The sequence below is a fragment of the Aegilops tauschii genome, chromosome 2, assembly GCF_002575655.3.
Source record: "Aegilops tauschii subsp. strangulata cultivar AL8/78 chromosome 2, Aet v6.0, whole genome shotgun sequence".
Taxonomy (NCBI): domain Eukaryota; kingdom Viridiplantae; phylum Streptophyta; class Magnoliopsida; order Poales; family Poaceae; genus Aegilops; species Aegilops tauschii.
In genome coordinates this window covers 243,610,951-243,637,915 of record NC_053036.3, presented here as the reverse complement: position 1 = coordinate 243,637,915, position 26,965 = coordinate 243,610,951, and the positions used below count along the sequence as shown (strand labels likewise).

At 44.5% G+C, this 26,965-nt stretch overlaps 1 protein-coding gene and 1 pseudogene across 1 annotated transcript; both read right to left on the bottom strand.

The window, feature by feature from the left end:
* Positions 1 to 12,319: 12,319 nt before the first annotated feature.
* LOC120973960 (uncharacterized) lies at positions 12,320 to 17,731 on the bottom strand. Its single transcript, XM_045232979.2, has 7 exons — positions 17,381 to 17,731; positions 15,861 to 15,896; positions 15,639 to 15,743; positions 15,493 to 15,557; positions 14,891 to 15,099; positions 14,118 to 14,300; positions 12,320 to 14,007 (listed from the first exon to the last, which is right to left on the bottom strand). The coding sequence occupies exons 1-6, from the start codon at positions 17,572 to 17,574 to the stop codon at positions 14,184 to 14,186; spliced, it is 726 nt and encodes a 241-aa protein (XP_045088914.1). The 5' UTR covers positions 17,575 to 17,731; the 3' UTR covers positions 12,320 to 14,007; positions 14,118 to 14,183.
* Positions 17,732 to 21,594: 3,863 nt separating this feature from the next.
* On the bottom strand, positions 21,595 to 25,467 carry LOC109769768 (uncharacterized; annotated as a pseudogene).
* Positions 25,468 to 26,965: the final 1,498 nt, after the last annotated feature.

The following is a 26,965-nucleotide window of genomic DNA, read 5'->3' as shown; positions in this document are numbered from 1 at the left end:
CGACGACAGGCTCCACCCGACAATAAACAGGATCACCCGCCTAAAGGCTGTCGGGCTGACCATCGGGCACGAGGGGGCCGACTTCCTCCGACGTTGCATTGCGCCACTGTAGAAGAGGGACAGGTTCGTCTGGCAGTAAGGAGATGCTGCAGACAGGATGAGGTTGCACCCTAGCCTGACCAACAATCCGTTAGTTTACGACCATGCTTGGTTGTGCGAACAACTGTTCGGCAGCCTTGGGCCGTTCAGGTTGCCGACAAATGTCATTCCATTGAACATCAACTCCGCTCGGGACCAGATTCTAAAATGGATGCCAGATTGCAATGCTCATGGAGTTTTGGGTGACTTCCAATTACCCGATCTTAACGAAGAGCTTGCGTGGACCTCTAGCCTGGTGGAAAGGGCTACCCGGGTGGAGACCAATATGTTCAAGCGCACCTCCAAGGTGGAGGTGGCATTCATCAAGAGGCTGATCGAGGAGGACAAGGCACTCCGAGCTGGCGCAAAGGCTAAGGCCGAGAAGGTAGCGGAGGAAAAGGAGGAGGCTGAGGACGAAGGCTCCTCCCACGGCAGAACCTGTCCCTCTTCATACTGCCAAGCAAACCTGGCATAAAAGCCAAAGAGGAGGCTGCTGGGGATGACCCTACCAGGGAAGAGCCCGCCGGGGACGAGCCTGTCGGGGACGAGCCTGCCGGGATTGAGGTTTTATATGCCGCGGCAGCAAAGGCCCAGGAGGAAGAGGGGGCCGAGGAGGCGGAGCAGCCTGAGGAGGAGTGGCTCGCCACAGGCCCTCAAGTCCTCGAGCCAGTCTTGGACCAATGCCCTCGCAGGCGGGTGGCTCGTCGGGGAGCAGTGGTTCCCAATCCTGCGCCTGCCTGCAAGAAGGTAAAGAAGACTACCTCCAAGGGTAGCAAGCCGGATGCGGTGCGCCGGCAGTCCTCTCGCCTTTCTGAGGCGAGGACCCCTCCCGCCAAGCAATTGGCAGCTACGGGAGTCGACTCCAGCTCCCATTTCGGCTAGAGCCCCTCGCATAGCTCGTCCTCGTCGGAGTCCCGGGTGCCTCAAAAAGGCTTGAAGTTGCCGGGAAGCTCCGTTCCTCCGCCCCAGAAGAGAAGCAGGGTGCCCTCTCCGCCCGTGGAGTTCGAGCTGAGCTCCATGCTCATTGACGAAGAGTAAGAAAGAACACTCTCCTTCCTTTTCTGCAGTTTTCACATATTTTCTTGCTTGCTAACTAATCTTTGCTTGCTTTCTTTGCCAGGGAGGAGGCGGAAGAAGGTGAGGCCCTCATCCACCAAACCAAGTGGCTCAGCCGCCGAAGACTGTGGAAGGCACAGGCCTGGCGGGAAGCAGCGTGAACGACCTGACACCAAGCCCCCAGCTCAGCCCCCGGCCTGAAAGTGCAGGGTTGGCTCCTCCTGTCGGAAGTGACGGAGGAGAGCACCCCACCTCCCTAGCCAGAGGAGGGGAGGAGACCACTCAGGGTTAGTCCTTCTAGGAGGGGCCCACCCCGCCCACCGATTGAGTTGAGGGATCCCCGACAAGGGTTTCCACGGAAGGGTGCACGTAGGACGAGGCCATGGTTACCGAGTGAGGGGATGGTGATCGTGGCCCGGCAACTGACGTTGCCAGGGAAACCGAAGCTTCTCCACGGCAGGCATCTTCGGGTATTCCATTTATTCTTTTTTATTCTACTACTTTCACCATCTTGCTCCAAGTCCCTGTCTCTAATGCTTCTGCTTCCTTATCATCGATTGCTGACACTGCCTGTAGCCCCTCTGATCGAAGAGACTGAACTGCTGGAAGAGGTGACCAGCATAGGGAAGGATGCCACGGAGGAAGCCGCCAAGATTGCTATCGTAGAGGGGCAGGAACATGCTGCTGGGGGTGTTCAGGAGCTCATGATGGAAATGGAGCAAACCCCCGACAACGCGCCAGGATCGGGGACGACGATTGAAGAGAAAATCCCCCTCCAAACCATGGACCCCCTCCCCTCATTTGGTACCGTGGCGGGGGGGGGGGGCGCGGCCTTCTTCGAGTCAATTGGCATTGGTGCTTGCGTAGCCTGGGCTCGGAGCCCCCGGTTTGTCAGCGGTGACGAGCGCGGAACTCGACGGAGATGCAGGGCCGGCACAGCCAGAAATGGCAGGTGCTCAAGGAGCAGCGCAAGTCCGCCAACAAGATGGACCAGAAGTTGAGGGACAGGGTAGCGAGCTGCGCGACTAGCACGACAAGCAGTTCCAGGTCCTTATGAGGCAGCAGGAGGTGATTTCCATGGCAAGGGAAGATGTCATCGCCCAGGAGGCTCGCTTGGCGGAGCGCACGACGCTTTTGGATGCCAAGGAGAAGGATATCTCTTCCCGGGAAGGGAACGTTGAGGCTACCCTCCACGCCAAGGATGATGAACTAGAAGCCCTCGTACAACAGCGTACCAAGGAGCGGGAGGACAGGCATAGGGCAGCCCTGGATGCCCTCACTGCTGACTCAGCCGTCCAACTGAAGAAGCTTGCTGATGACCTTGCCGCTGCATCCACTACCAAGACTGATCTCGACCAACAGGTGGCCAAATTTACTGAAGAGCTTGCGAGGAGCGCCAAGGAGGTCGTGACCCTCAAGGAGGAGGCGCAGAAAGTAGAGATCCTTCTGAAGGATGTGCAATCGCAGCTCTCCTCCAAGAGCCAAGGCCTTGAGACCGCCAACGGCACCATTGAAGATTTGAAAGCCAGGATTGGCACTCCGGAGAGCTCGGTCGAGTCCAGCGGGGTTCAGTAGAAGCAACTGGTGAAGGACTTGGATATCGCAAGGCTCCTTTGGAAAGATCCAGAGGACAAGCTGGCGAACTACACTGAGCAGGTCAACCTTTGGATTAAAAGCTTGATTGACATCACCGAGTGTCTCACTGCCCAAACTATAGCGATGCGCATGGAAGGGCCAGTATTCTCTGCCAGTAGGCATGAGGTCCCCAGCGTCAAGCTAGGGCTTTTCTTGGACGAGTTGGTCTAAAAGCTAAAGTCACACGAAGAGGGAAGGGCCGGCCGTTTCACGAGTGAATCCCGGTAGCTTGCCCGCAACGCTCTCTTCATGGTCCTCAGCAACATCGCCTACCGACGACTTCAGGATGCTGTCAGAGGGTGCAGATGTTTCGGCTGCCGAGGAGAAAGCCTATGCTGACAAGGTCATTTCCGTCCCCACTGCTCCGTGAGGCCGCCAGGCACGACCTTGAATTTTCCTTGCCATCGTGTTGTCCTGTAACAAAACATGATGCATGTCCCGTGTTTAGATGCCGTACTTCTTTTATTTGTGTGGAACTGATGTCCTTACTCAATCTTAACTTCATGTTTATCCCTTTTGAGTTTATCCATCGGTGTTCGTATGATTAGTCTCTGTGTGTTTTGGTTGCCTGCCGGTATCATATTGCCGCAATTGTCACAGGGTCGGGGCCCTTAACATTCATCTTGGCGAGGATACGTCCCGGCAGATTTTTCCTTGGTAGTTTTTGACGCAGCCACCCATTCTGCAAGCAGGCTCGGAATAGAACGAGGGCGCAGACAAAGAACTAGTAAGCTGCCATCAGGAGAAGGATTTCCTCATACGAACATCATGGTATACAAGGGATAAGCAACTGCAAATCCTAGGTGTATGATGGAGCAACGATTGTGCGGACATAGCTTTTGTCCTTGCTTTCCTCCATTTTCTCTAGTTGTGGCCGCTTGTCGCGTTCGCATGCTTCGGGAAGGATGGCGCTGTGTGTGTTGCTTTTCGGCTCCCGGCAGGTGCCGACAAGAACCATATGTATCTTCTGAGCGGCCGGACACGATGCAAGGCACGACCAGTTTCTCTCTCCTCCTCTCCACACTTTTTTAAACAATCTGACGGCAGTTGGCATAAAATTCATGCTAACGCGGACGACTTTGCCAGAGCGTACTTGCCGAGGCGTCAATAGACGGATTCGCACCGACGCTCTACTTAGGATTTCCCTAGGCAGGGTAAATGTTGGACCGAGTATCGCACGGGCTCATCGACATTGATGATGCTAAACCCACAGTAGCTCGATTGTCGATGGGTGAGAGTGGCGGAGAGAGAAACCTTGTACCCTGGCACCTTGTTCCCTTACCTAAACGGGGCCTGCATAGTCCATGCTGCCTGAACCGATCGGGGTTGTCTTGTCACCATCATTCCTTGTTCCCATCGCCGCTACAACTGCGGAGGAAAAGGAAACGGAGATTGGACAGGATGGGCAGGGGAGCGATATCGCTCCCCTCCCATCCTGCTATGCCCCGCCTTTTTGTTGGGGAACGTAGTATTTCAAAAAAATTACTATGATCACGCAAGATCTTTCTAGGAGAAGCATAGCAACGAGCGGGGAGAGTGTGTCCACGTACCCTCGTAGACCGAAAGCGGAAGCGTTTACTAACGCGGTTGATGTAGTCGAACGTCTTCGCAATCCAACCGATCCAAGTACCAAACGCACGGCACCTCCGCGATCTGCACATGTTCAGCTCGGTGACGTCCCTTGATACGTCTCCAACGTATCTATAATTTTTGATTGCTCCATGCTATATTATCTTATGTTTTGGACATTATTGGGCTTTATTATCCACTTTTATATTATTTTTGGGACTAACCTATTAACCGGAGGCCCAGCCCAGAATTGCTTTTTTTGCCTATTTCAGAGTTTCGCAGAAAAAGAATATCAAACGGAGTCCAAACGGAATGAAAATTTCGGGAACGTGATTTTCGGAATGAACATGATCCAGGAGACTTGGACACTACGTCAAGCAACCAACAGGAAAGCCACGAGGTAGGGGGCGCGCCTACCCCCCAGGGCGCGCCCTCCACCCTCGTGGGCCCCCTGTTGCTCCACCGACGTACTTCTTCCTCCTATATATACCTACGTACCCCCAAACGATCAGATACGGAGCCAAAAACCTAATTCCACCGCCGCAACCTTCTGTACCCATCTTGGGGCCTGTTCCAGAGCTCCGCCGGAGGGGGCATCGATCATGGAGGGCTTCTACATCAACACCATACCCTCTCCGATGATGTGTGAGTAGTTTACCTCAGACCTTCGGGTCCATAGTTAGTAGCTAGATGGCTTCTTCTCTCTTTTTGGATCTCAATACAATATTCTCCCCCTCTCTCGTGGAGATCTATTAGATGTAATCTTCTTTTGCGGTGTGTTTGTTGAGACCGATGAATTGTGGGTTTATGATCAAGTTTATCTATGAACAATATTTGAATCTCCTCTGAATTCTTTTATGTATGATTGGTTATCTTTGCAAGTCTCTTCGAATTATCAGTTTGGTTTGGCCTACTAGATTGATCTTTCTTGCAATGGGAGAAGTGCTTAGCTTTGGGTTTAATCTTGTGGTGTCCTTTCCCAGTGATAGTAGGGGTAGCAAGGCACGTATTGTATTGTTGCCATCGAGGATAACAAGATGGTTTTTTATCATATTGCATGAATTTATCCATCTACATCATGTCATCTTGCTTAAGGCATTACTCTGTTCTTATGAACTTAATACTCTAGATGCATGCTAGATAGCGGTCGATGTGTGGAGTAATAGTAGTAGATGCAGGCAGGAGTCGGTCTACTTGTCTCGGACGTGATGCCTATATACATGATCATACCTAGATATTCTCATAACTATGCTCAATTATGTCAATTGCTCAACAATAATTTGTTCACCCATCGTAAAATACTTATGCTCTTGAGAGAAGCCACTAGTGAAACCTATGGCCCCCGGGTCTATCTTCATCATATTAATCTTCCAACACTTAGTTATTTCCATTGCTTTTTACTTTGCTTTTATTTTACTTTGCATCTTTATCATAAAAATACCAAAAATATTATCCTATCATATCTATCAGATCTCACTCTCGTAAGTGACCGTGTAGGGATTGACAACCCCTTATCGCGTTGGTTGCGAGGATTTATTTGTTTTGTGTAGGTGCGAGGGACTCGCGCGTAGCCTCCTACTAGATTGATACCTTGGTTCTCAAAAACTGAGGGATATACTTACGCTACTTTGCTGCATCACCCTTTCCTCTTCAAGGGAAAACCAACGCAGTGCTCAAGAGGTAGCAAGAAGGATTTCTGGCACCGTTGCCGGGGAGGTCTACGCAAAAGTCAACATACCAAGTACCCATCACAAACCCTTATCTCCCGCATTACATTATTTGCCATTTGCCTCTCGTTTTTCTCTCCCCCACTTCACCCTTGCCGTTTTATTCGCCCTCTCTTTTCCGTTTGCCTCTTTTTGCCCATCTGTTGTTTGCTCGTGTGTTGGATTTCTTGCTTGTCATGATGGCTCAAGATAATACCAAATTATGTGACTTTACCAATACCAACAATAATGATTTCCTTAGCACACCGATTGCTCCTCTTACCAATACTGAATCTTGTGAAATCAATGCTGCTTTGTTGAATCTTGTCATGAAAGATCAATTCACCGGCCTTCCTAGTGAAGATGCCACTACTCATCTAAATAGCTTCGTTGGTTTGTGTGATATGCAAAAGAAGAAAGATGTTGATAATGATGGGACTGAATATGATCCACCTTTACCTAGAAGGCGTTCCAAAAACTCGGAGTTTTTAGATCTTGATGCTAAAATTGATAAAAGTGGGATTGAAGAGAACAAAACCCTAGATATTAATAAACCCACTATTTTGGATTTCAAGGAATTTAATTATGATAATTTCTCTTTGATAGATTGTATTTCCTTGTTGCAATCCGTGCTAAATTCTCCTCATGCTTATAGTCAAAATAAAGCTTTTACCAAACATATCGTTGATGCCTTGATGCAATCTTATGAAGAAAAGCTTGAGTTGGAAGTTTCTATCCCTAGAAAACATTATGATGAGTGGGAACCTACTATTAAAATTAAGATTAAAGATCATGAAGCTATGCTTTGTGTGATTTGGGTGCTAGTGTTTCCACGATTCCAAAAACTGTGTGCGATTTGCTAGGTTTCCGTGATTTTGATGATTGCTCTTTAAACTTGCACCTTGCGGATTACACTATTAAGAAACCTATGGGAAGAATTAATGATGTTCTTATTGTTGCAAATAGGAACTATGTGCCTATAGATTTTATCGTTCTTGACATAGATTGCAATCCTTCATGTCCTATTATTCTTGGTAGACCTTTCCTTAGAAGGATTGGTGCAATTATTGATATGAAGGAAGGGAATATTAGATTCCAATTTCCATTAAAGAAAGGCATGGAACACTTCCCTAGGAAGAAAATAAAATTACCATATGAATCTATCATGAGAGCCACTTATGGATTGCCTACCAAAGATGACAATACCTAGATCTATCCTTGCTTTTATGCCTAGCTAGGGGCGTTAAACGATAGCGCTTGTTGGGAGGCAACCCAATTTTATTTTTAGTTTTTTGCTTTTTGCTTCTGTTTAGGAATAAATATTTGTTCTAGTCTCTGGTCAGATGTGTTTTTATGTTTTAATTAGTGTTTGTGCCAAGTTAAACCTATAGGATCTTCTTGGATGGTAGTTATTTGATCTTGCAGAAATTTCCAGAAACTTTCTGTTCACGAAAAAAATTGTTAAAAATCACCAGAACGTGATAAAATATTGATTCCAATTGCTGCTGATCAATAAACAAATTGTCTAGGTTGTCCTATTTTGTTTTTGGAGTTCCAGAAGTTTGCGTTAGTTACAGATTACTACAGACTGTTCTGTTTTTGACAGATTCTGTTTTTCGTGTGTTGTTTGCTTATTTTGATGAATCTATGGCTAGTAAAAGAGTTTATAAACCATAGAGAAGTTGGAATACAGTAGGTTTAACACCAATATAAATAAAGAGTGAGTTCATTACAATACATTGAAGCGGTCTTTTGTTTTCTTTCGCTAACGGAGCTCACGAGATTTTCTGCTGAGATTTGTGTTGTGAAGTTTTCAAGTTTTGGGTAAGAGATTTGATGGATTATGGAACAAGGAGTGGCAAGAGCCTAAGCTTGGGGATTCCCATGGCACCCCCAAGATAATCTAAGGACACCAAAAAGCCAAAGCTTGGGGATGCCCCGGAAGGCATCCCCTCTTTCGTCTACTTCCATCGGTAACTTTGCTTGGAGCTATATTTTTATTCACCACATGATATGTGTTTTGCTTGGAGCGTCTTGTATGATTTGAGTCTTTGCTTTTTACTTTACCACAATCATCCTTACTGTACACACCTTTTGAGAGATACACACATGATTCGGAAATTATTAGAATACTCTATGTGCTTCACTTATATCTTTTGAGTTATATAGTTTTTGCTCTAGTACTTCACTTATATCTTTTAGAGCACGGTGGTGGATTTGTTTTATAGAAACTATTGATCTCTCATGCTTCACTTATATTATTTTGAGAGTCTTAAATAGCATGGTAATTTTCTTAAATAATCCTAATATGCTAGGTATTCAAGAATAGTAAAAATTCTTATGAGTGTGTTGAATACTATGAGAAGTTTGATGCTTGATAATTGTTTTGAGATATGAAGATGGTGATATTAGAGTCATGCTAGTTGAGTAGTTGTGAATTTGAGAAATACTTGTGTTAAAGTTTGTGATTCCCGTAGCATGCACGTATGGTGAACCGTTATGTGATGAAGTCAGAGCATGATTTATTTATTGATTGTCTTCCTTATGAGTGGCGGTCGGAGACGAGCGATGGTCTTTTCATACCAATCTATCCCCCTAGGAGCATGCGCGTAATACTTTGCTTTGACAACTTGTAGATTTTTGCAATAAGTATATGAGTTCTTTATGACTAATGTTGAGTCCATGGATTATACGCACTTTTCCTCCTTCCACCATTGCTAGCCTCTCTAATACCGCGCACTTTTCGCCGGTATCATACACCCACCATATACCTTCCTCAAAACAGCCACCATACCTACCTATCATGGCATTTCCATAGCCATTTCGAGATATATTGCCATGCAACTTACCACCGTTCCGTTTAGTATGACATGCTCCATCATTGTCATATCGCTTTGCATGATCATGTAGTTGACATTGTATTTGTGGCAAAGCCACCGTTCATAATTCTTTCATACATGTCACTCTTGATTCATTGCATATCCCGGTACACCGCCGGAGGCATTCATATAGAGTCATATTTTGTTCTAAGTATCGAGTTGTAAGAAAATAAAAGTGTGATGATCATCATTTTTAGAGCATTGTCCCAAGTGAGGAAAAGATGATGGAGACTATGATTCCCCCACAAGTCGGGATGAGACTCCGGACGAAAAAAAGAGGCCATAAAAAGAAGAAGAAAAGGCCCAAATAAAAAAATGAGAGAAAAAGAGAGAAGGGACAATGTTACTATCCTTTTACCACACTTGTGCTTCAAAGTAGCACCATGATCTTCATGATAGAGAGTCTCCTATGATATCACTTTCATATACTAGTGGGAATTTTTCATTATAGAACTTGGCTTGTATATTCCAATGATGGGCTTCCTCAAAATGCCCTAGGTCTTCGTGAGCAATCGAGTTGGATGCACACCCACTTAGTTTCTTTTGTTGAGCTTTCATATACTTATAGCTCTAGTGCATCCGTTGCATGGCAATCCCTACTGACTCACATTGATATCTATTGATGGGCATCTCCATAGCCCGTTGATACGCCTAGTTGATGTCGGACTATCTTCCCCTTTTTTCTTCTCCACAACCACCATTCTATTCCACATATAGTGCTATGTCCATGGCTCACACTCATGTATTGCGTGAAGATTGAAAAAGTTTGAGAACGTCAAAGTATGAAACAATTGCTTGGCTTGTCATCGGGGTTGTGCATGATTTAAATACTTTGTGTGGTGAAGATAGAGCATAGCCAGACTATATGATTTTGTAGGGATAACTTTCTTTGGCCATGTTATTTTGAGAAGACGTAATTGCTTAGTTAGTATGCTTGAAGTATTAGTATTTTTATGTCAATATGAACTTTTGTCTTGAATCTTTCGGATCTGAATATTCATACCACAATTAAGAAGAATTACATTGAAATTATGCCAAGTAGCACTCCGCATCAAAAATTCTGTTTTTATCATTTACCTACTCGAGGACGAGCAGGAATTAAGCTTGGGGATGCTTGATACGTCTCCAACGTATCTATAATTTTTGATTGCTCCATGCTATATTATCTTCTGTTTTGGACATCATTGGGCTTTATTATCCACTTTTATATTATTTTTGGGACTAACCTATTAACCGGAGGCCCAGCCCAGTATTGCTATTTTTTGCCTATTTCAGAGTTTCGCAGAAAAAGAATATCAAACGGAGTCCAAACGGAATGAAACCTTCGGGAACGTGATTTTCGGAACGAACATGATCCAGGAGACTTGGACCCTACGTCAAGCAACCAACAGGGAAGCCACGAGGTAGGGGGGCGCCTACCCCCCCCCCCATGGTGCGCCCTCCACCCTCGTGGGCCCCCTGTTGCTCCACCGACGTACTTCTTCCTCCTATATATACCTATGTACCCTCAAACGATCAGATATGGAGCCAAAAACCTAATTCCACCGCCGCAACCTTCTGTACCCACGAGATCCCATCTTGGGGCCTGTTCCGGAGCTCCGCTGGAGGGGGCATCGATCACGGAGGGCTTCTACATCAACACCATAGCCTCTCCAATGATGTGTGAGTAGTTTACCTCAGACCTTTGGGTCCATAGTTAGTAGCTAGATGGCTTCTTCTCTCTTTTTGGATCTCAATACATTGTTCTCCCCCTCTCTCATGGAGATCTATTCGATGTAATCTTCTTTTGCGGTGTGTTTGTTGAGACCGATGAATTGTGGGTTTATGATCAAGTTTATCTATGAACAATATTTGAATCTCCTCTGAATTCTTTTATGTATGATTGGTTATCTTTGCAAGTCTCTTCAAATTATCAGTTTGGTTTGGCCTACTAGATTGATCTTTCTTGCAATGGGAGAAGTGCTTAGCTTTTGGTCCAATCTTGTGGTGTCCTTTCCCAGTGACAGTAGGGGCAGCAAGGAACGTATTGTATTGTTGCCATCGAGGATAACAAGATGGGTTTTTTTTATCATATTGCATGAATTTATCCCTCTACATCATGTCATCTTGCTTAAGGCGTTACTCTGTTCTTATGAACTTAATACTCTAGATGCATGCTAGATAGCGGTCAATGTGTGGAGTAATAGTAGTAGATGCAGGCGGGAGTCGGTCTACTTGTCTCAGACGTGATGCCTATATACATGATCATACCTAGATATTCTCATAACTATGCTCAATTCTGTCAATTGCTCAACAGTAATTTGTTCACCCACCATAAAATACTTATGCTCTTGAGAGAAGCCACTAGTGAAACATATGGCCCCCGGGTCTATCTTCATCATATTAATCTTCCAACACTTAGTTATTTCCGTTGCTTTTTTACTTTGCTTTTATTTTACTTTGCATCTTTATCATAAAAATAACAAAAATATTATCCTATCATATCTATCAGATCTCACTCTCGTAAGTGACAGTGTAGGGATTGACAACCCCTTATCGCGTTGGTTGTGAGGATTTATTTGTTTTGTGTAGGTGCGAGGGACTCGCGCGTAGCCTCCTACTGGATTGATACCTTGGTTCTCAAAAACTGAGGGAAATACTTATGCTACTTTGCTGCATCACCCTTTCCTCTTCAAGGGAAAACCAACGCAGTGCTCAAGAGGTAGCATCCCTCGATCTGCACACGTCCCTCCGGGACTCCGAACAAACTTCGGTCATCAAATCACATAACTCATAATACAAATCGTCATCGAATGTTAAGCGTGCGGACCCTACGGGTTTGAGAACTATGTAGACATGACCGAGACACATCTCCAGTCAATAACCAATAGCGGAACCTATATGCTCATATTGGCTGCTACATATTCTACGAAGATCTTTATCGGTCAAACCGCATAACAACATACGTTGTTCCCTTTGTCATCGGTATGTTACTTGCCCGAGATTTGCTCGTCGGTATCATCATACCGAGTTCAATCTCGTTACCGGCAAGTCTCTTTACTCGTTCCGTAATGCATCATCCCGCAACTAACTCATTAGTCACATTGCTTGCAAGGCTTATAGTGATGAGCATTACCGAGAGGGCCCAGAGATACCTCTCTGATACACAGAGTGACAAATCATAATGTTGATCTATGCCAACTCAACAAACACCATCGGAGACACCTGTAGAGCATCTTTATAATCACCCAGTTACGTTGTGACGTTTGATAGCACACTAAGTGTTCCTCCGGTATTCGGGAGTTGCATAATCTCATACTCAGAGGAACATGTATAAGTCATGAAGAAAGCAATAGCAATAAAACTTAACGATCATAATGCTAAGCTAACGGATGGGTCTTGTCCATCACATCATTCTCTAATGATGTGACCCCGTTCATCAAATGACAACACATTTCTATGGCTAGGAAACATAACCATCTTTCATAAACAAGCTAGTCAAGTAGAGGCATACTAGGGATACTCTGTTTTGTCATGTATCAAGTTTCCGGTTAATACAATTCTAGCATGAATAACAAACATTTATCATGATATAAGGAAATATAAATAACAACTTTATTATTGCCTCTAGGGCATATTTCCTTCACTTTTCTTGGGTTCATGGACGATGAAGCCATCGATGAAGAAAACGATGATGAAGATGACATGCTGCGTACACTCTCGGGTTCGCGCAAGCGCTTCCCCCTACCTGGCACGCCAAAGAAGTCGTGGGAAAACGTGGCCACCTATGGGGCCATCAGCCCCTTGTGGTTTGGCAGGGGAGAAGAGCACATTGCACAAAGAGCGGTGGGTGCATAGCAGCGCGTCAGCGATCACACGGGCAGTTTTTACCTAGGTTCGGGCCGCCGCGAGGCGTAAAACCCTACTCTTGCTTTGGTGGATTGATGAGAGGACCATAGTGGAGATGCAGCACTCTAGGCCAGTAAGGTTGCCTCGGGGGGAGAGCAGCTGCGCGCGTATGAGTGTACCAGGGTCCGTATCCTTTCTAAGGTTGCCACGACCCTCCTTTTATAGATCAAGGGGTCATCACAAAGGCAAATCAGTCATTGCGTAATGATTAGATAGCAAACAGTGCAATCATACATAACTCTGCAGACAGGACAAGGCGCATTAAATGCACCACTTAGGGTCACATCATAGTGTAGCCCGGCAAGTCTTGACGGGCCGTTCTGCCACCTTCTCGCCTGTCTACATGATGCATCCCTGGACGGGTGTCATTTGGTGGTGATTTCCTTTGGAAGTGGCTGCCACGTGCCAAATAACAACCACTTAGTCACTTGGGTGCTCAACACCGCACAGATTGGTGACTTGCGTTGCTATGAGGTGGATCGGTGGAGACTTGGCGGGGTAATCCGCCATCATCATGCCCAGCAGGCCTGCCGGGACAGTCTTGAGACTTGTCTTCGGGGAAACCTCGACCTCGCCAGGCTCACCTCCCCGACAAGGGAGGTTTTTCCTTAGGGGTGCCTAGCTCCTTTAGCTTGCTCTTGTTCTTCTTGATCCGCCCTTTGATTTCTCAAAGAGCTGATCTCTTATGCTTGGCCTGGTCTTGGATGCTGAGTGTTGCCGGACCGGAGGTTTGCTGTCCGTGCACAAGTCAGGGGAAAACATACACCCATGTTTGTGTACCCTGACAGTCTCCTTCATACAATGAGCGTAATCCGCCACTGAAAACTCATTTCCATCATCTTTGTATTGAGGAAACCCGACAGCTATCTCTAAAAGTTCCATATCTGACACGTACTCTTTGGCACGGCTTAGCGACTCCACTGCTCCTGCTCAGGCGGTTGATCTCTTCAGTTCTTCGATTTTCTTTGGAACAGTTGATAGCATCTTCAATACATCTCTTATGAATCATTGCTGGTATTTTCCACCCGTCACAGCCATGATGGTAGAAAAACTTGCAACATATAGTTTTTCCAAGAAAGGATAAATGGCCTTCAGTTTCAACAAGTTATTCTAACAGAGGTTGTGACTTCTGATACCTGCAAATATTTTAACAAACAGTCAGCCGGGTTATTCATAGATAGGGGTCGTTTGGCGAGTTATTTACAAATATGGATTATCCAGCGACTTGTTTTCAGCAGTAACTCACCAAATATGGCTGGAGTCTTCTGTGCAATATGGTGCTTTAATCCATCAATTTCTCCAGTCACTGGCTTCAATTGTCCTTCAGCACCGATTTTTGGGTTTCAAAGGAGGCTCTTTCCTTATCAAAAGCCGCCTTCACTTTCTCTAACTCTTCAACAGTGGATTGCATGCTCGACTCTGCTTTGATCTGCAAAGTTCGCTCAACATCAAAAAAATTCTCAAGCTGGTCAATTGTGACTCAGCTACATTCAAAGTCTCCTGAAAAATAGACAAGTAACTCAGATACAAGACATTTAAGTCTCGAGCTGTCAAGGATGCACAACCCGGCACTTGGGGACTACAGAAAGGCCAATTTAACCTATTTTTCCAAAGTCGCAAGCAGTGGCAAGCAAACTGCTTGACCCTTAGGGGCTAATGCGTATCGTTTTTTCTTCAATGGATACATTCACAGCCCCGACTCATCTCATGAAGATGATCTAGCCCTTGGGGGCTACTTCTCTCTATTTTAAAGCATCTATTTTGAAGACCCGACTCATCTAATGAAGGTGAGTCGGCCCTTGGGAACTACTTGATATTTCTTCTATTTTACATCACTAAGGGCTTATATTTGGAGAACCGGTTATCATTTGCGTGATAACCCGTCCCTTGGGGGCTACACATCCAAGTTTTTCAAATTTTACATACAAGTCTTAAATATACTAATGAATAACTATGCCTAACACTTGGCGGCTAAGCATACATGCATATAAGTATGACCAGGGTGAGTTAAGTTCATACCTCATGTTTCTTCTTCAACATATTGACTATGTTGGCTTCTATATCACGGCTTTCAGACAGCCGAGTCAAGAACTCATGCTGAAGCTCTTCACTGGTCATATTATCAAAGCCAGGAAGCTCCAATTTTGCTTTACCCTTGTCTTCACAAGCCGGCTCATCCTTGGCTGGGATCTTGGTCCAGCTAGTTGAGGTATTGGCAGCACCGTGACCTGTTCCAGTAATAACCACTTCAGCATCAACTATCATCTGGTTAGCATTTTCAGGCTCTTGATGAGGGCTTGGAGTATGAGTCAGGCTTGGCGGCTGAAGATGGTCAACCGGCTCGTCTGGCTGGGCTTGATCATAAATAAGGTCTTCTTCAGCCATTGGTGGCTTATCAGTTAAAATTGGCTCCTTGGCCAGCTGCGGGTCGTCCAAGTTTGTTTTAGTAACTGGAATTTCTGGGTTACCTTGCTGAAGATCTTGGCTCTCATTGACAGTTGGGGTGGCAGATGACTCAACGATTTTTCTGTTCTTGGCTTGGACACTTCAATCACAAGGAATATATTCAAAGGTACAGGGTAATAGCTGTAAGAGAAGCATGACTCATTTAAGGCACTTACCCTTGGTTGATGGTAAATGGAGGCAGCTGAGTACCAATTGAATCTGTAGAGGATGGTGGCGACTCCTGATAATTTGAATTAGACGGGTTAAGAAGCTGCCTAAATAGGTCGGCTTTTGGAAGAGATAAAGTCGGACTATGAGGCACCTCTGTACGTCGCTTGCGGGCGGATGGTATGTTTGATAAGCCAGCAACGAGCTCTCCAGAGCTGCTCCGGGTTTGGCGTCTTGATTCACCTTCACGTTGTGCTTTCTTCAAAAGAAAGTTGGGATCCAAATAAGCATCAGGATGAGAATACTTTACATTTCGAACGACCCTCCTTATTTTCATTGAAGGCAAGTTTTCTGAGCCGGAAGAAATTGAAATTACCTCAGCTTCACTAGCCCAGCTTGTTTCGGTGTTATCCTGAGAATAATAGGCGTTAGCAAGTTCAATAAAAAGATGGCCGAGGGAGTCAAGTTCTACCTCTAATTCCGGTAAGACCATTTTCTTTCAAAGCTCCTATCTTGTTATGGAGAGGGGCAATGGCTTGGCATTGCTCATCAGTGCCCCAATCCGAATAAACATGGGTTGCATTGAGACGATCTGGTCTGTAACCCCGTAGGTGGTTCTCAACGGCACGGGCGGTGTTCTTGTAGTAGAACCATGTTGAGGTCCATCCTTTTGGATTACTTTCCAATTTCACCTATGGAAAGGAGCAATTCCTCTGCCTCTTTAGCGATACGCCACCAAGTTCGACACTAGGGCCGCCCGCACATTCTATTTGGTGATTAATATAGAAGAACTCTCTGAAAAGAGCAACAGTTGGCTCTGTCTGGAGATAGACCTTGCAAAATACTTGAAACTGGCACAAATAGGTCATTGAATGGGGACCATTTTCTTGAGGATGGAGGTCGAAGAAGTGAAGGAAAACCTTAAGGAATTTTCAGCCGGGTGGCGTAAAACCCCTCCAGACATGATCCACAAAGACAACGACATCTCCTTGACCCGGCTAGGTGAGTTTTCTCCTTCTGGTATATGCCAGTCAATGAAATTTTGAAATGGCAATAGACCTTGAGTCACAAGGTTATCAAGTACAAGTTTGTTGACTTTAGACCTTGCCCAGTTGCAAGTCATAGTTTTCAACAATGAGTCGCCGAAGTGTTAAACAACTGCGGACGTGTTTAAGCGGCGAGTTGTTTAAGGATAACAAGTCGCCAATGGTGCATACGACAAAAGGCGACCCAATAAATAGTTATGAACAAGTCATAGTTTTCGACAATGAGTCGCCGAAGTGTTAAACAATTGCGGACGTGTTTAAGCCGCGAGTTGTTTAAGGATAACAAGTCGCCAATGGTGCATACGACAAAAGGAGACCCAATAAATAGCTATGAACAAAGGGCGGGTCTACATCCAAATGAACCGCCCAAAATTATAAATCTGCCTAAGAGAGGAATAACTTCTGCTATAGGTGAGTCATGCTGAGCTAAGTGCGATGAAAAGACGACTTTAAAGTCAGGCGAGTCACAAAACACAATCATGAGACGGCAAGATAGAAGGCGCCTTATTCTATACTACAGAATTTTGATTTTCGACTAAGTGTTGAAAAAACAAGTTTCCACTCAAGACATCTACGATTACGGATCTACAAAATGGTCTAAAAGGCAAAGGAATTGCTAAACCTAAGGTGACGGCCTCAAAGCTATGGTCGTCCTATTTATAGATTCTGAAGGGGATATGAGACTCCTAGACGCAAAAATGGAGTTGAGACTAGCACCGCTCTATTTCAATAAGGAAATCATTAAAAGCTAGATCTAAACAAAAGTAGCATTGAAGGACTGATAAACAGTGAAGAACTCCGATGAACTACCGCAAGGTCAATATAGATCTAGAGATATGTTTTTACATACCTGGATGTGGCGAAAGCTCTGAGGTGGCCCTGGATGGCGTCGACGGCGGCGCACACAGGGTCGATGGAGCAGTTCACGTCGCCGGAGCACTCGAGGTCACGCGGCGGCAGACCTGTGGTCATGAGCTCGAAGGTGCGAGGAACAAGAAGAAGCGGGGCTGAGACAATAAAAGGTAAAAAGGACCCCATGGGCATATTTATAAGGAAAATAGAAGGAGAAGCGACAATCGCGAAAAAAGAGCGAGCAAAGTAACTTTTGAGCAATGAACGCCTAGATTTTTGGCCTCAACGGATATACTCAAAGATTCATTGTGATGTCATACTACAGTTCCAGAAAATCCAGAAGATGACGTCATGATTTGAAAAAGGGGAAACAACAAGTGTGAATTATGATAAGCCGGAATCCTAAACCCAGCAAAGAAGCATTTCCAAGGTACGGAAGGCGACTCAAGACGTTCATCAGGTTGGAGATTGACGTGAATAAATTCAAGTCAATCTGGGGGCTAATGTTGGGGATATAACCCCATGATATGACCCGCCATGATGGGTCGGGTCATTCAAGTGGCGACTTACACTCAAGGCTCTGGACGAGCCAAGGCGCCCAAGATATCAAGACCGACACAGCTCACAAAGTAGGCCCGCTTGAGGCCCAACACTTGAAGATGGCGGCTTAACGGCCCAGACGTTTAAGTCGCCAGCTAGAGTTTTCCTTACTTAGGGAATAAGATAAATAGGAAGCATATTAATATACGGGTTACAATGCGAACGAACTCTGTTGTAAGCCCAGGGCCTCAACCTATATAAAGGGGAGCCCCTGAGGCAGAAAAGATCAAGTTACAAGCTCTCGAATACTAGGTTAGCCAAGTTACACCCTTGTAATCGAGATCATCAACATCATTATCAATCAAGAAGGAGTAGGATTTTACCTCCACCGTGAAGGGCCGAACCTGGGTAAACCCTTGTCTCTCGATTCCGATCAACCCCGTTCAAGCAATCACCTAGCAGCGATGACCTCACAACTAAATCCTTTCACGGGAAAATCTGTCGTGACAAAACCACGACATATCCGGCAAGCTTGACGGGGCACACAACAGGCTACTACTTGTGAGCCGCGTTGGGATTTCCTCGAAGAGGAGTTACAGTATAGTAGAGATAAGTATTTCCCTCAGTTAAGAACCAAGGTTATCAATCTAGTAGGAGAACCACGCAACACCTCGTGAATAGCACCTACACACAAAATAACAAATACTTGGACCCAACGCAAACAAGGGGTTGTCAATCCCTTGGCGGTTAATTGCAAGGATCAAATCTCGTAGTGATAGATAGATAAAAACACAAAATATAATAACGGTAAATAAATTGCATCAAGGTATTTTTGGATTTTACTATATGATAAAGATAGACCCAGAGGCCATAGTATTCACTAGAGACTTCTCTCTTGAACATAGCCTACGGTGGGTAAACAAATTACTGTTGGGCAATTGATAGAAAAGCGCATAGTTATGATGATATTCAAGGCAATGACCATGTATATAGGCATCACGTCCGAGACAAGTAGACCAACTCCTGCCTGCATCTACTACTATTACTCCACACATCGACCGCTATCCAGCATGCATCTAGAGTATTATGTTCATAAAGAATGGATTAACGCCTTAAGCAAGATGACATGATGTAGACAAAGTAAACCCATTCAATGCGAATAAAACCCATCTTTTTATCCTTAATGGCAATGAGACAAATATGGGTCATCTCCATTTTTGTCACTGGGATTAAACGCCGCAAGAGCAAACCCATCACAAAGCATCTCTGAATCAATCTAGTTGGCCAAACCAAACGGATAGATCGGAGAGAAATACAAAACTATAACAATCATGCATATAAGAATTTAGAAAAAAATTCAAATAATATTCATGAATAATCTGATCATAAACTCACGATTCCTCGGATCCTAACAAACACACCGCAAGAAAGGATTACATCGAGTAGATCTCCAAGAACATCGAGGAGAACATCGTATTGAAGATCAAACAGAGAAAAAAACCATCTAGCTACTAGCTGTGGAGCCGTAGGTCTTTGGTAAACTACCCACACATCATTGGAAGGGAAGCAAGGTTGATGTAGTGGCCCTCCATGATCCATTCCCCCTCCGGCAGAGTACCAGAAAAGGTCTCCAGATGGGATCTCCATAGAACAGAAACTTGCGGCGGCGGAAAAATTATTTTGGGCGGCTCTTTGATGTATTGGGAATATTTGGGAATTTATAGAGCTCGAATTAGGTCAAGAGGTGCCACAAGGGGCCCACAAACCTGGGGAACACCCCCCCAGGGGCGCGCCCTGCGGGCTTGTCGCTCCCTCGTGGCTCTCCACAGGTCTTCTCCCGAAGCTTCTAGGGTCCCTTCTAGTCTAGAAAATATCGTCAAAAAGTTTCGTAGTGTTTGGACTTTGCTTGGTACTGATTTCCATGCTATTATAGTATTTTGGGTGGTTCTCTGATGTATTGGAAATATTTGGAAATTTATAGAGCTGGAATTAGGTCAAGAGGTGCCACGAGGGGCCCACAAGCCTAGGGGAACGCCCTCCAGGGGAGCGCCCTACGGGCTTGTCGCTCCCTCGTGGCTCCACGGGTCTTCTCCGAAACCTCTAAGGTCCCTTCTGGTCCCAAAAAATGTCAAAAAGTTTCGTAGTGTTTGGACTTTGCTTGGTACTGATTTTCTGAAAACTCAAAAACAAGCAAAAAAATAGCAACTGGCACTAGGCACTAGGTTAATAGGTTAGTCCCGAAAAATGATTTATAATTGCATTTAATTGCATAATAAACATCCAATATTAATACTACTAGTCGTTCACCCATGCATTTGCACGGGATAGCATATTTATTGTAGGGGCACACATAAACTTCCATGAAAGGCAATGCATGTGTGGCCTTAATAGACGTACTCATGGATATAAAGATTGCTAAACTTGTTCTTTTGAGAAGTTACAATGTATTTTATAAATTTGTTCCTTGAGATTGAATTTAAAATTGGGATATTCCTTAACTTAGAACTTTGCTAGATAGCGATCAATTCTAGGTCTTCTTCAAAACTTGTTTGGTGAATTGTATAGTACACAATTAGATTTTGCTATGATTTGTGTTTTTTTCTATGATTTTTTGTGGCCTTAATGGATGTACTGTTGGATATAAATATTGCTAAGTATGTTCTTTTGAGAAACCACAATCTTTAAAAAAAATATTTTTCTTGAGATTAAAATTAAAATTATTATCATATATCCCTGAACTTACTACTTTGCTTGATCAATTCTAGAACTCTTTCAAAAACTCCTTGGGTCAATTGTATACTCAACAATTAGATTTTGCTATCATCTGTAAATTTTTATGAGTTTCATTTTGTGTAATATACTCCCCTTTTCGGAATTAGACGTTGAACTGGATGTATTTAGGCAGTACTTTATAAATAATTATTCCGATTTTTTGTACTTTTTTTTGTTAGTTACTACTAAAATTGGTCCCATATAGTCAGCTGAAATAGAAATTGTATTTTCTGTAGTGAGTTACACCGTGGCTGCTTAGATGAGCGCACTTTTATTAGTCACAGATTTTTGGTAGCATGAGCGGTGGGTTTCGGCGGCCCGGTCGGCGCTGCCGTCGTGTCTAGTGCGTGCCCCTCTGACCGGCACCATGAGAGCGGTTGCGCCGGTGTCTCTCATGGACAGTGCGTGCATCATTAACCTTCTATAGTCCTCCGCGGCGAATCGCATCGCATCACCGGTCGGAGCGCCGGCCATCTGGCCGTTCCCCTTTGCGGTGTGGTACGCCGTCTCGGCCGAAGCTACATTCTCCTCCGGCACCCGCATTGCTGAGCGGAGTTTCCTCATGCAGGAGCAGTGCCGACAACTCCTATCTATCTACCAAAGAAATTGGCATTATCTTAGGGAGTGTTTGGTTCAGAAGTCCTAGGACTTTTTCTAGTCCCAGGGACTAATCAAAAAAGACTCTCTAGTAGAGTCTTTTTCTAGTCCCTGTAGAAAAAGTCCCTCCCGTTTGGTTTCTAGGGACTTTTTAGGGACTTTTTCTAGTCTCTGGGACTAAAAAGTCCCTAAACCAAACACCCCCTTATTCATTCAGTATGCATCTTTTCCTCTTCACTATGCATTTGCACGAACAGGTGTGTATCTTCCTTTGCCTTACCATCTCCTCTCTGTATTAAATAAATTTAAGCAGCACATGTTTGCATCTTACTGTAAAGTGTACTTGAGAGACGATGGTAGAGGAGCCATCAAGGAAATTACTGGCAGATGCAGCTACGAAATTACTTGTTCTAGTATTTTCTATTATTTGTGAAATTGGATATAATAGAGAGAATAATAACTTTACAAACACAAAGGCATGCCTTTATGTTTATTAAAAATATCTTAAACAATGACAAAATTCATATAAAGTACAAATGTGATGCTCCCATCTATTGTACTACATCCTAAATTATTTGGATCTCCACTAATTAGCGACTTGTCTGTCGAGTCCTTAATACACCAGACTTCTGAATGCCTTTGTTTCTGTGATTTTTTTACCGAAAACGGCTTTCGCCCCGCTTTACATATAAAACAAACCGCCAAGAGCACACATACACGGACTAGTTCAGAACACACACACCCAAGTCACAAAACGAGAAGTACAAAGGTTCTGCTGAGGGCACAGCTCAACAAGCCCAAATTAAACAAAAAGGACGCGGCCGAGGCAAGGCGTCTAATCCGGCTCCGGGGGTGGCAGAGGGGGCGGCGGCGACAGACGGACGGCCATCGAGCGAAGGTCGGCGATGAAGGCGGTGATGGCGTCGCGGTCCTGAGGGCGGCTAAGCGGTTGCCAAAGCTGCAAGTAACCAGGCAGTTTGAAGAGAGCGTCAGTAGCCCGTTGAAGAGGAATACGCTGGATCACAAGCTTATTGCGAACCGTCCAAAGATTCCACGCTAGAACCCCGATCTCGAGCCACCTAATGTGGCGAGAGGGGGAAGGGGAGTTCTGGAGTTCGGCGAAGAGGTCGGGGAAGTTGGTGTGACACCAATCGCCTCCCACTGCCTCCCTAAAGCACCTCCACATGAATTGAGCTGAGACACAGGAGAAGAAGATGTGATTCGAATCTTCGGGGGTACCACACAGGGGGCAGATGCCGGACCCAGGGCCATTGCGTTTGCGGACCTCCACCCCAGACGGAATCCTACCGCGGATCCATTGCCACATGAATATCCGAATTTTCAATGGCAAGCGGACGGACCAAACCGCGGGGAGGGGGGAGGAGCGGAGGAGGGGGCAATGGCCGAGTAGAGGGACTTGGTGGAGAATTGGCCCAAAGGCTCAAGACGCCACCGAATCTTGTCCGGGCCCGCATCCACCGCCGGCTCGTGGAGAGCGACGCAATCAAGCAGCTCAAGCTACGCGGCGGCTTCCGGGGGCCCAAATGGTCTCCGGAAGGCGAGGCGCCCTAGGTCAATAAGGGCCCTCTCAACGGAGATTAAGGGGGCGACAGCAATGGAGAAGAGGTCGGGGAAATGGGCCGCAAAGGGGGAGTCTCCCACCCACCGGTCGAACCAGAACAACGTCGATGTACCCGATCCAACCGCGATGGAGGTTCCGATGCGAAGGACGGGAAGCAGTTGGACAACCGATTGCCAAAACCGGGAGCCGCCGGACCTCTGGCAGAAGGCGAGGGGCTGTCCACGCAGGTACTTGTTCCGGATAATGTCAAGCCAGAGACCACCGTGTCCTTGCGAAATGCGCCAGAGTCAGCGGGTGAGGAGGGTGATGTTCATGCATTTAGAGCACATGATACCGAGGCCTCCCTGTTCACGGGGCTTGCAGATGTCCGGCCAGCTAACCATGTGGTATTTCTGCTTATTGTTGTCCCCCGCCCAGAAGAAACGAGATTGAATTTTGGTGATCTCATGGTGAAGGGTCTCATGGAGGCTGTAGAAGCTCATAAGAAACATGAGGATGCTAGTGAGGGAGGAATTAATGAGGATCGTCCGAGCCGCCTTTGACAGCCATCGGCCTTGCCAAGGCTCCATGCGCGTTTGTAACTTGGCGACCATGGGGCGCAAGTCCGCGACAATGAGCCGAGAGTCACTGATGGGGGTTCCCAAGTAAGTCGTGGGAAAGGATCCGAGGCGGCAATTGAGGCGGTTGGCGATGTCAAGGGCTTCAGCCGGAGAGTAGCCCATAACCATCACATCACGACACAACTAAGCCTTGTCCTAGGCTTTGAATCATTGTTCTCCTGATTACCTTCCTTTTATGTTTTTTCTTCATTGTGATTGTTTACTGGTTTGCTATCAACACCGACGCATTTGCGTGTTACGACACACTTCCTCTTGGGGCTTGATTCTATAGATTTGGATTTGTTTATTTCCTGACTAGCTTTAGCTTTCGATTCATCGTCAAGATGTGCAACACAAACTGTGCTCCGTCTCCTACCCCTTTTAATCTGGTCAATAGTGAGTTCATCATCCTCTGGTTCTTGCTTTATATTTTTTGGAAGTGATAATTTTTTCACTTGCTCATGCGAAACATTTATACCAGTTAGAGAGGTGTACAACAACTATGAAAGAACATGAAAATGCACCAAGAAACTTACATGGTTATCATTCTGAATTCCTTTCTTCTTAGATCCCTTATCAACAGCAGTAAGCCTTATGCTGGTCTTTGAATAATTCAAAGTTCCATCTTTTTCTAAATCTCCGTCTTCAATAATGCTTATTGTACTCTTTATTTTGAGGCTAGATTCCTTGAATTTGCATTCATCTTTCTCCTGGCTATCCTCTTCTGATTCTTCATCAGAATGTACAACGCGACATGTGTTCCTAGTCCTAGCCTTTTTAGTGCCCTTCGTAGGGTTCTACAAAAACATGACAAATTGAGTTGGTTTCCATAAACATTCATTGTAAAATATGGCATGCATGTATACAAAATATTATGGAGCATCATAGTACAAATAGACGATACCTGTTCAACATTAGCATGTTGTACTGCTGAATCTTCTTCAGGATCTATAAAAAATATTCTATGAACAGTGTAATCTTGGTAACCATACTTGAAATTATAGTCATTCAGTCTGAACTGAAAAATCAATCTCTGCCCACATATTTTCTGAATTTTTTCTGCCTGCTCATGGATATCATAATCATCCCTATCTATCAAGAATCTTGCAGATTGCTTAATCAGTTTTTTTGCTTCTGTCTCAAACATGGTGCAAGTTGTTGTTGCAGTATGATCACATATCTCTAGCTTAAGTTTGTACCTAGTAACAAAATGACACATGTGGTTAGTGGAGGATAAATTACTACCTAAAACTGAGATATTATCAAATTTACCTTGGACATGTCTTCTGAGGTTCTTTCTCGCAATTTGGACAGTAGAAGTGATTCCCTTCCTTTTGTAGTTTTTTGTTACATTTGCCTCATCCTATGTAGTACCACTCATCTGATGTATTCATTGACTTAATGGTTGCTTCTGCAGTATAGAACTTTTACTATCCATCTTAGGTTAAATTAGCACATAAAATATATGAAAAAGGAATTTAAAATTTAATAATAAATACCTGTTTTTCAGATTCATATGCAGTTTTAATTATTTCTCTTAGTGTCTTTCTGTTATAGAGCATTTGTTCTTGAATTGTTCCTTGCAAGTGGGCTTCTGGCTCTGTTTCCTCTATGATATCATCTTCCAAGGAATACCTGTTTTCGCATGAGGTAAGTATACATGTACATGACAGAATAGGTTTCCTTCATATTATTGCGGAAAAACGGTTGCACCTCGTTTGGAGCTCAACTGTTTCAGGGATATCCAAATCGACTTTGGTCGCACCTGTAGATGATAGCGAGTACTCTACAAGCACTTGATATTAAATTTCGAATACAAAAAAGGCATGTATATCACTACTTACCCTTGATTGATATAAATACAAACCTTTCAGTTTTTTGACAGTTGTTGATGTTACTATAACAACACGTCCCAAGGAATCTTCATCAATTTGGTTGACCTTATTACCAAAGTCTAATATTAACTTTTTGATCCATGTATATTCCAACAGACATGACTATGAGCAGCCATGATATTTTATTCCTACAATTTTATTTAAGTGTACTTACTCAATTCGAAGTACAATATCTCGAATCTTGGAAATCCTATGGGTTGTCTCCGTTTCTTCAATATTCCCTATATAACTTGCTACCCCAATGACATCTGCTAAGTAAGGTGGCGTTAATATGTGGTGAAGATTCAAGTTAATAATTTAAACAAATACAATCGTACCCGATAAGTACATCCTCTGGCCATCTCTTGTGGAAAGAACTTCAACACTACAAAACATGAAACTTTGTTCTGCTATTGTGATATTTTTAAGTCCCTTAATCTCTTGAATTTTTGTTGTGTGCAAGAAGTTAATAATCTTGTCGCCTTCGACTGGACGGAAATTCATGGCAGATGTAACCTTAAAATTCGCTATCATGTAGACTAAACCTTCTTGGATCAATTGCTTGAACTTGTTAACCATATGTTTCATGACTTTGGCATGTATCATAGTGCCCTGAAACATTATAATGCAGCGAGAAGATGCATTGGTATTTAAATCACAGTGACATAATTATGTTGGAAAAATATATCCTTTTACTAATAAACTGGCATGTTCATCAAGCAGTATCATGTCAAGGCTAATTAGTTCATTTCTATTGAGGTTAATGGCATCCCATAGACTAATTACTCTGACCTTCACTTTCTAGGAATCCTTCCCATTGTTAATCGCGTCGAGCATATCGTATGCCATTGTTTCAATGGAAAACAAAAAATTTGACCTATAAGCGAACACAGTTTTGAAGATTAGAACTTGTTATAGTCTCAGCCAAATCGAAGACTTTATAATTGGAAAGAAAGATTAGTTTGTATGACATAGGAAGTGCAAAGCTTAACAATGTGACTGAACCAACGAAAAAATAATCGTTAGAAAACTTGGTGAAAAGAAACTAAACAGAGTTAACCGTCGCACCTAACAGGAGAAGCTTGACCAATGACGATGCTGACAAGGAACAGAGCCACCTTGATTTGAGATGGTCTATGTTAGGCTACAGGCTTAATTTATAAGCAAAGCCTAATGGGCTTAGTTCTGCTCGGAGCCGATCTCCGTGACGAAGCATACGTGAGAAGATTAGATTTGAAATTGAATCCCTAGATTCTTTTTTGAATCCAATCTAGCAAAAAAATCAATGTGAGAAGAGGAACCTGGCCCACATGAGGAAAATAATTTTAACGTGATAACCTCGTTGAGCGCAAGAGATCCACGCCCCAACGTCCTTGCTTTTTTTGCGGATCCATGCCCCCAACGTCTTTGCTGCAATTTGAGGTGAGGATAGAAGAGTCCTTGCTGCAATTTGAGGTGAGGAGAGAAGAGACTTGAGAGTTTGAGAGAGAGAGAGAGACGTGATTAAGAGAGGGATCCATGCCCAAATTCCTTGCCCCAATTTGAGAGACATGGATCTGGTCATCAAAATATCAATGCTAAAGAACGTTATCCCTACAAAATCATATAGCCTTGCCATG

Excerpts from the sequence above, each read along its gene's own strand:
- LOC120973960 (XM_045232979.2), bottom strand. The coding sequence starts at position 17,574 with ATGCCCATGGGGTCCTTTTTACCTTTTATTGTCTCAGCCCCGCTTCTT. Across the intron at positions 15,744-15,860 it reads GCTGGGCTAGTGAAGCTGAG|AAAGCACAACGTGAAGGTGA; the intron begins GTAATTTCAATT and ends TTTCTTTTGAAG. Across the intron at positions 14,301-14,890 it reads TGTTGAAGAAGAAACATGAG|ATCAAAGCAGAGTCGAGCAT; the intron begins GTATGAACTTAA and ends CGAACTTTGCAG.